The 10,000-nt window shown below is 47.4% G+C and overlaps 1 protein-coding gene across 13 annotated transcripts in view; it reads left to right on the forward strand.

Annotated features, from left to right (window-relative positions):
- The window catches only part of LOC110492646 (receptor-type tyrosine-protein phosphatase F), a 495,157-nt gene that overhangs the window by 374,427 nt on the left and 110,730 nt on the right, over nucleotides 1-10,000 (forward strand). For all 13 annotated transcript variants that reach the window (XM_036986572.1, XM_036986579.1, XM_036986575.1 and 10 more), the window contains 7 exons: nucleotides 1,441-1,558; nucleotides 2,661-2,791; nucleotides 5,800-5,987; nucleotides 6,480-6,602; nucleotides 8,211-8,347; nucleotides 9,286-9,383; nucleotides 9,639-9,895. In XM_036986572.1, coding sequence (XP_036842467.1) covers nucleotides 1,441-1,558; nucleotides 2,661-2,791; nucleotides 5,800-5,987; nucleotides 6,480-6,602; nucleotides 8,211-8,347; nucleotides 9,286-9,383; nucleotides 9,639-9,895 — 1,052 coding nt within the window. The remainder of the gene's footprint in view (nucleotides 1-1,440; nucleotides 1,559-2,660; nucleotides 2,792-5,799; nucleotides 5,988-6,479; nucleotides 6,603-8,210; nucleotides 8,348-9,285; nucleotides 9,384-9,638; nucleotides 9,896-10,000) is intronic.

Raw genomic sequence — 10,000 nt, forward strand, 5'->3', positions numbered from 1 at the left:
AACGGCATTAAGGCAAATATCACAGTGAGAGAATACGAGAGGAAGACTGCAGGCTTGATAGAGCTAAACACACACACACACACTGACACACACACACACTGACACACACACACACTGACACACACACACACACACACACACTGACACACACAGACACACACACACACAGACAAAGACATTCAGACACAGGCGTGCGTGCATGTGTGTGTGTGTCTGAGTGTGTGTGTGTGTGTGCGTGTGTGTCTTTGTGTGTGTCTGAGTGTGTGTATATCTGAGTGTGTGTGTGTCTGAGTGTGTGTGTATGTCTGAGTGTGTGTGTATGTCTGAGTGTGTGTGTGTCTGAGTGTGTGTGTGTGAGTGTGTGTGTGTCTGAGTGTGTATATCTGAGTGCGTGTGTGTATGTGTGTGTCTGTGTGTATGTCTGAGTGTGTGTGTATGTCTGAGTGTGTGTGTGTGTCTTTGTGTGTGCGCTCGCTCGCTGCAGTTCCAAAGCTTCAGGATCCGGTTTGTTCCGCTCCATCTTGTGTGTCACTGTTTTCTGTTTCCGGTTTGTTCCAGTCCACCTTGTGTGTCACTGTTTTCTGTACCCGGTTTGTTCCAGTCCATCTTGTGTGTCACTGTTTTCTGTTTCCGGTTTGTTCCAGTCCACCTTGTGTGTCACTGTTTTCTGTACCCGGTTTGTTCCAGTCCATCTTGTGTGTGTGTCAGTGTTTTCTGTTGCCGGTTTGTTCCAGTCCACCTTGTGTGTGTGTCAGTGTTTTCTGTTGCCGGTTTGTTCCAGTCCATCTTGTGTGTCACTGTTTTCTGTTTCCGGTTTGTTCCAGTCCACCTTGTATGTCACTGTTTTCTGTACCCGGTTTGTACCAGTCCATCTTGTGTGTGTGTCAGTGTTTTCTGTTGCCGGTTTGTTCCAGTCCATCTTGTGTGTGTGTCAGTGTTTTCTGTTGCCGGTTTTGTTCCGGTCATATAAATGTTTTGATACGTTGTGCCCTACTGAACGTGACCCAGGTATGACCACTGACACACGGAGCCCTGTTCAGTTCTGGTTCCTCTGTTTGTTTCTCTGGGTTTGTGTGTGTTTGGCGAAGTGCTTTATGGTGACAGACACAGTACCTTCTAAAAAAAAAAAAACCTTTCTCCATTTTAGACATCAGTGGTGATGGAAAATTCATTTTTTCCAATGTTTCTGAATTGGCATCAAACTAGACACTGTAGGTGGATGGAGAAAGGTGTGTGTGTGTGTGTCTGTGTGTGTGTGTGTGTGCCAAGCTTAAGCAAATAAGTGTGTGTGTGTTTGTGTGTCGATAAATTCTTGTCTAAGGGGGTGGCGTTTTTGGATACATGAAGTAAAGCGAACACACACAGTCTGCGTGGTCGACCTCTAACCCCTGACCTCTAACCCTTGACCTCTAACCCATGACCATATGTTGCTTCTCTCAGGAGGCCACCATCACTGGTCTGCACTCCGAGACCACCTACTCTGTTACCGTGGCAGCCTACACCACCAAGGGAGACGGGGCACGTAGCAAAGCTAAAGTCATCACCACCACCGGAGCAGGTGAGATACCGTTACTGGCCACTAGGGGGGGTGAGATACCGTTACTGGCCACTAGGGGGGGTGAGATACCGTTACTGGCCACTAGGGGGGTGAGATACCGTTACTGGCCACTAGGGGGGTGAGATACCGTTACTGGCCACTAGGGGGGTGAGATACCGTTACTGGCCACTAGGGGGGTGAGATACCGTTACTGGCCACTAGGGGGGTGAGATACCGTTACTGGCCACTAGGGGGGTGAGATACCGTTACTTGCCACTAGGGGGGTGAGATACCGTTACTGGCCACTAGGGGGGTGAGATAGCGTTACTTGCCACTAGGGGGGTGAGATACCGTTACTGGCCACTAGGGGGGTGAGATACCGTTACTTGCCACTAGGGGGGTGAGATACCGTTACTGGCCACTAGGGGGGTGAGATACCGTTACTGGCCACTAGGGGGTGAGATACCGTTACTGGCCACTAGGGGGGGATACCGTTACTGGCCACTAGGGGGGTGAGATACCGTTACTGGCCACTAGGGGGGTGAGATACCGTTACTGGCCACTAGGGGGGGATACAGTTACTGGCCACTAGGGGGGGATACAGTTACTGGCCACTAGGGGGGTGAGATACCGTTACTGGCCACTAGGGGGGGATACCGTTACTGGCCACTAGGGGGGTGAGATACCGTTACTTGCCACTAGGGGGGTGAGATACCGTTACTGGCCACTAGGGGGGTGAGATACCGTTACTGGCCACTAGGGGGGTGAGATACCGTTACTGGCCACTAGGGGGGTGAGATACCGTTACTGGCCACTAGGGGGGGGGTGAGATACCGTTACTGGCCACTAGGGGGGGGGGGGTGAGATAACGTTACTGGCCTCTAGGGGGGTGAGATACCGTTACTGGCCACTGGGGGGGTGAGATACCGTTACTGGTCACTGGGGGGGGGGGAGATACCATTACTGGCCACTGGGGGGGGTGAGATACCATTACTGGGGGGGGGGGGGGGGGGGGGGGGGGGGGGGGGGGGGGGGGGGGGGGTGAGATACCATGAGGGGTCGGCCTGTGTGATGTATGAAGCTTACCTCATATATCTTCTCTTACCAACCCCCGCCCCCCCAGTCCCGGGTCGCCCCACCATGATGATCAGCACCACTAGCAGTGACACCGCCCTGATCCAGTGGCAGCCTCCTAAAGACATGGTTGGAGAAATGATGGGCTACCAGCTGCAGTACAGACTCCGAGAGGACACGGTAGATGTCTTTTACCCTCCTGTATTCATGAAGCATCTGCAGAGTTGCTGATCTAGGATCAGTTTAGGCCCTTTAGATCATCATGAATATGATAACATGGATAAGGGAGGACCTGATTCTAGACCAGCGCACAGAGACGATTTCTGAATACGGTCCTAGGACCACTTTGGAAATAAATGTTTTTAAAAGGGAAGTTTCGGGATTTTGAACTTGATGTTTATGGCTCCAACTTCCTCACTGTGAAAGTAGCCTATAGGCCAGGAGGAACTGTAATCGTTGGTTCGGGTTTCAACTTCCCCTTTAATTACTGCTTTCAGTTCTATTCTCTGAGATCAAAGGCTCATGATATTGATATACAGTGCCTTCGGAAAGTTTTCAGACCCCTTGACTTTTTCCACATTTTGTTACGTTACAGACTAATACTGAAATTATTTAAATTTTTGTTTTTTCCCCTCATCAATCTACACACAATACCCCATAATGACACCACAATACCCCATAATGACACCACAATACCCCATAATGACACCACAATACCCCATAATGACACCACAATACCCCATAATGACACCACAATACCCCATAATGACACCACAATACCCCATAATGACACCACAATATCCCATAATGACATCACAATACCCCATAATGACACCACAATACCCCATAATGACACCACAATACCCCATAATGACACCACAATACCCCATAATGACACCACAATATCCCATAATGACATCACAATACCCCATAATGACACCACAATACCCCATAATGACACCACAATACCCCATAATGACATCACAATACCCCATAATGACATCACAATACCCCATAATGACACCACAATACCCCATAATGACACCACAATACCCCATAATGACATCACAATACCCCATAATGACATCACAATACCCCATAATGACATCACAATACCCCATAATGACACCACAATACCCCATAATGACACCACAATATCCCATAATGACACCACAATACCCCATAATGACACCACAATACCCCATAATGACATCACAATACCCCATAATGACATCACAATACCCCATAATGACATCACAATACCCCATAATGACACCACAATACCCCATAATGACACCACAATATCCCATAATGACACCACAATACCCCATAATGACACCACAATATCCCATAATGACATCACAATACCCCATAATGACACCACAATACCCCATAATGACATCACAATACCCCATAATGACACCACAATACCCCATAATGACACCACAATACCCCATAATGACATCACAATACCCCATAATGACATCACAATACCCCATAATGACACCACAATACCCCATAATGACACCACAATACCTCATAATGACATCACAATAACCCATAATGACATCACAATACCCCATAATGACATCACAATACCCCATAATGACAGCACAATACCCCATAATGACACCACAATACCCCATAATGACTTCACAATACCCCATAATGACATCACAATACCCCATAATGACACCACAATACCCCATAATGACATCACAATAACCCATTATGACAAAGCAAAAACATAGATTTTTTTTAAAAGCAAATTTATAAAAAATGTCAAACTGAAATATCACATTTACATAATTATTCAGACTTTTTACTCAGTACTTTGTTGAAACACCTTTGGTTGCGATTACAGCCTTGAGCCTTCTTGGGTATGACGCTACAAGTTTGGCACACCTGTATTTGGGGAGTTTCTCCCATTCTTCTCTGCAGATCCTCTCAAGCTCTGTCAGGTTGGATGGGGGGAGCGTTGCTGCACAGTTATTTTCAAGTCCCTCCAGAGATGTTCAATCAGGTTCAAATCCGGGCTCTGGCTGGGCCACTCAAGGACATTCAGACTTGTCCCGAAGCCACTCCTGTGTTGTCTTGGCTGTGTGCTTAGGGTCGTTGTCCTGTTGGAAGGTGAACCTTTACCCCAGTCTGAGGTCCTGAGTACTCTGGAGCAGGTTTTCATCAAGTATCTCTCTGTACTCTGCTCCGTTTATCTTTGCTTCGATCCTGACTAGTCTCCCAGTCCTTGTCGCTGAAAAACATCCCCACAGCATGATGCTGCCACCACCATGGTTCACCGTAGGGATGATGCCAGGTTTCCTCCAGAAGTGACGCTTGGCATTCAGGCTAAATAGTTCAATCTTGGTTTCATCAGACCAGAGAATCGTGTTTCTCATGGTCAGAGTCTTTAGGTGCCTTTTGGTAAACTCCAAGCAGGCTGTCATGTGCCTTTTACTGAGGAGTGGCTTCCGTCTGGCCACTCTACCATAAAGGCCTGATTGGTGGAGTTCTGCAGAGATGGTTGTTCTTCTGGAAGGTTCTCCCATCTCCACAGAGGAACTCTGGAGTTCTGACCAAGGCCCTTCACCCCCGATTGATCAGCTTGGCCAGACGGCCAGCTCTAGGAAGAAGCTTGGTGGTTCCAAACTTCTTCCATTTAAGATTGATGGAGCCCACTGCGTTCTTGGGGACCTTCAATGCTGCAGAAATGTTTTAGTACCCTTCCCCAGATCTGTGCTTTGACACAATCCTGTCTCGGAGCTCTACGGACAATTCCTTCGACATCATGGCTTGATTTTTGCTCTGACATGCACTGTCAACTGTGGGACCTTTATATAGACAGGTGTGTGCCATTCCAAATCATGTCCAATCAATTGAATTTACCACAGGTGGACTCCAATCACGTTGTAGAAACATCTCAAGGAGGATCAATGGAAACAGGATGCACCTGAGCTCAATGTCTAGTCTCATAGCAAAGGGTCTGAATACTTATATAAATAAGGTATTTCTGTTTATTTTATTTTTAATGAACTTGCAAAAATTTCTCAAAACCTGTTTTCGCTTTGTCATTATGGGGTATTGTGTGTAGATTGCTGAGGATTTTTATTGTGAAAAGGTGAAATAAAGTCAAGGGGTCTGAGTATTTTCCGGAGACATTATTTAATAAAATCCACTTTAATTGAATCCAGGCGTACACCTCACGAGAATTCAAACGGACGGTCGACCACCACACCGTCACCGGACTGCTCAAGGGCGCCACCTACGTGTTCCGGCTGAGTGCGTTGAACCGCGCCGGTACCGGAGAGGCCTATGTCAAGGAGATCAGCACGCAAGAAGACGTGCCCAGCGGGTACCCCTTAAAACTCTCCGTGACAGGGTGCGTACCTGCGCGTGTGTGTGTGTGTGTGTGTGTGTGTGTGTGTGTGTGTGTGTGTGTGTGTGTGTAGATGTGAGTGCTGCAACTCTGTGCCAAAACATGGCTATCTACTTTACAGAACTTGGCACAGTCGTTGTAACTGCCGTCTTTAATGCAGTCGAAAGTCCGCTGAAGTTTTGGAAACTTCTGGTACAAAATGGCCTTTAAGTCCTTGCTCTGTTTCAGTCATCATGGTCAGTCCGGCTGTGGCCTTGCATCAACAAACTTGTAGAAATATTTGCGCTCTTTACGACAATTACGTATCGATTGATTTATTGTGTGTTTGTGTGTGTGATACCAATATCCGCTAGAAAGAATACTCATTGTACTTCTATATCTAAGTCTGTGAATAATGAAGGGGGGGGGGGTTTAAACGAAGTCCCGTCTCGTAGGACTAGATTGCCGACAGCCAATAGGCAGCGTGCACCTACTAACACACGCTAGCGTTTTTAGGTTGACCACGTCGACCACCCAGCTGGCGTGGGATCCCCCAGCGCTGTCTGAGAGGAACGGGAAGATATTGCAGTATGTTGTGGTGTACAGAGACATCAACAGCCACACCAACAGCACCAACAGGTATTATTCACTATTGATCCATTGCTTGATTGATTGATTGATTACAGTATATGCTCATTTAAAGCAATAGGTTTTATCTTGTCAGCTCGGGGATTTGAACTTTCAACCTTCCGGTTACTAATCCAACGCTCTAACCACTAGGCTACCCTGCCGCCCTTACTATCTTCTGTATACGACCCCTACTATCTTCTGTACACCACCCCTACTATCTTCTGTATACCACCCCTACTATCTTCTGTACACCACACCTACTATCTTCTGTATACCACCCCTACTATCTTCTGTATACCACCCCTACTATCTTCTGTTTACCACCCCTACTATCTTCTGTATACCACCCCTACTATCTTCTGTACACCACACCTACTATCTTCTGTATACCACCCCTACTATCTTCTGTATACCACCCCTACTATCTTCTGTTTACCACCCCTACTATCTTCTGTATACCACCCCTACTATCTTCTGTACACCACCCCTACTATCTTCTGTATACCACCCCTACTATCTTCTGTATACCACCCCTACTATCTTCTGTATACCACCCCTACTATCTTCTGTATACGACCCCTACTATCTTCTGTATACCACCCCTACTATCTTCTGTATACCACCCCTACTATCTTCTGTATACCACCCCTACTATCTTCTGTATACCACCCCTACTATCTTCTGTATACCACCCCTACTATCTTCTGTACACCACCCCTACTATCTTCTGTATACCACCCCTACTATCTTCTGTATACCACCCCTACTATCTTCTGTATACCACCCCTACTATCTTCTGTATACCACCCCTACTATCTTCTGTATACGACCCCTACTATCTTCTGTATACCACCCCTACTATCTTCTGTATACCACCCCTACTATCTTCTGTATACCACCCCTACTATCTTCTGTATACCACCCCTACTATCTTCTGTATACCACCCCTACTATCTTCTGTATACGACCCCTACTATCTTCTGTATACCACCCCTACTATCTTCTGTATACCACCCCTACTATCTTCTGTATACCACCCCTACTATCTTCTGTATACCACCCCTACTATCTTCTGTACACCACCCCTACTATCTTCTGTACACCACCCCTACTATCTTCTGTATACCACCCTACTATCTTCTGTACACCACCCCTACTATCTTCTGTACACCACCCCTACTATCTTCTGGCCCCCTGTCGTACATTGCTCTGTATGTTATTGTTTCTGTCCTGTCCCCCTGTCCTACATTGCTCTGTATATTATTGGTTCTGTCCTGTCCCCCTGTCCTACGTTGCTCTGTATGTTATTGGTTCTGTCCTGTCCCCCTGTCCTACATTGCTCTGTATGTTATTGGCTCTGTCCTGGCCCCCTGTCCCCCTGTCCTACATTGCTCTGTATGTTATTGGTTCTTTCCTGTCCCCCTGTCCTGTCCCCCTGTCCTGTCCCCCTGTCCTGTCCCCCTGTCCTGTCCCCCTGTCCTACATTGCTCTGTATTTTATTGGTTCTATAGACAGTGCTTTATATATATAATGTATCTATTGTTATCGTTGTTGTGATGATGCACGTCTGTGTGAAAATAGGCTCTGAAAAATGAAATTGGTATCTTGTCTTAACAGGACAGTGGACACACACATGACCATCCAGGGCCTGAAACATGACACCACATATGACATCAGAGTCCAGGCGTTCACCAGTAGAGGAGGGGGACCCTTCAGTCCTAGTATACAGAGCAGGACAACATCTACCTCACCTGGTGAGAGACACACACACACACACACACACAATCCATAGGTTTAGACACACTCTTAACACATTAATCACACTGACATGCACATAATGTGTAGAGTGGAGACTTGTCATCTTAAACCCATCCTGTCCTCCTCTCTATCCTCTCCTGTCCTCTCTTCTCCTGTCCTCTCCTCTCTATCCTCTCCTGTCCTCTACTCTCCTCTCTTCTCCTCCTCTCCTGTCCTCTCTCCTCTCCTCTCTTCTCTTCCTCTCCTCTCCTCTCCTCTCCTCTCCTCTCCTCTCCTATCCTATCCTCTCCTGCCCTACCTTCCTCTCTTCTCTTCTCTTCTCCTCTCCTCTCCCCTGTCCTCTCCTCGCCTCTCATCTCCTCTCCTCTCCTCTCCCCTGTCCTCTCCTCTCCCCTGTCCTCTCCTCGCCTCTCCTCTCCTCTCCTCCTCTCTACCCCACAGTACCTCTCTCCTCTCCTCTCCCCTGTCCTCTCCTCTCCCCTGTCCTCTCCTCGCCTCTCCTCTCCTCTCCTCCTCTCTACCCCACAGAACCCCTCTCCTCTCCCCTCCACTCCCCTCCTCTCCCCACCTCTCCTCTCTCCTCCTCTCCTGTCCCCAGTACCTTATTGATTAACAGAGCGTGTGTCTCATTGTATGCTACATTCACACTGTACTTCACGCTCCAGTCCTCTCACGCACCTCATTACCCATGGGCTGGTGTCCTCATGCGTTTCACCTTCATACATGTTGGATAGATGATTTATTTATCACCAGATGTGAATATCTGAAGCCTCAGTGTTCTCCTCCTACTGCAGTGTGCGTGTCATGGTGAATCACTGTGACAACCTGGTGTGTTGTTGAATATGTGTAATCAAATGTAATAAAGAAACGTGTTTAAAGTTGTCAGGTCCAGACAGTAATAATCTAAACGAGATATTTTAACCCCCCCCCCCAGCGTTTGCCACAAGCTTCGGTGTCAAAGCCGTCATGAAAACATCAGTCCTGCTCACATGGGAAGTGCCAGAAAACTACAAGTCCCAAGTGCCTTTCAAGGTAAAAGTCTGTCTGTCTGTCTGTCTGTCTTGTCTGTCTGTCTGTGTGTGTGTGTGTGTGTGTGTGTGTCTTCCTAACACTAACCACTATTTGACCCTGTGTGTGTGTTGTGTGTGTGTGTGTATGTTGTGTGTATGTGTGTATGTGTGTGTGTGTGTTGTGTGTGTGTGTGTGTGTATGTGTGTGTTGTGTGTGTGTGTTAATGTGTGTGTTGTGTGTGTGTGTGTGTGGTGTGTGTGTTGTGTCTCTCTCCAGATCCTGTATAACCAGCAGAGTGTGGAGGTACAGGGGAACCTGAAGAGGAAGTTGATCACCCGACTACAGCCTGACACAGACTACAGCTTCGTGTTGATGTCCAGAGGAAACACCGCCGGCGGTCTTCAGCAGCAGGTGTCCATCAGGACCGCCCCAGACCTCCTGAAGACTAAACCTGTCCTCTACTCTACTCAGCACAACCAGGACGGGAAGCTCACTATAGACCTGCCTAAAGTACAGCCTACTAGTCAAGTCAGGTTAGTATCATCTAACTAACTACAGCTACAACTAACACTACTATAGACCTGCCTAAAGTACAGCCTACTAATCAAGTCAGGTTAGTATGACATCGAACCATGAAA

Source organism: Oncorhynchus mykiss, chromosome 8, assembly GCF_013265735.2.
Source record: "Oncorhynchus mykiss isolate Arlee chromosome 8, USDA_OmykA_1.1, whole genome shotgun sequence".
In the NCBI taxonomy this organism is placed as follows: domain Eukaryota; kingdom Metazoa; phylum Chordata; class Actinopteri; order Salmoniformes; family Salmonidae; genus Oncorhynchus; species Oncorhynchus mykiss.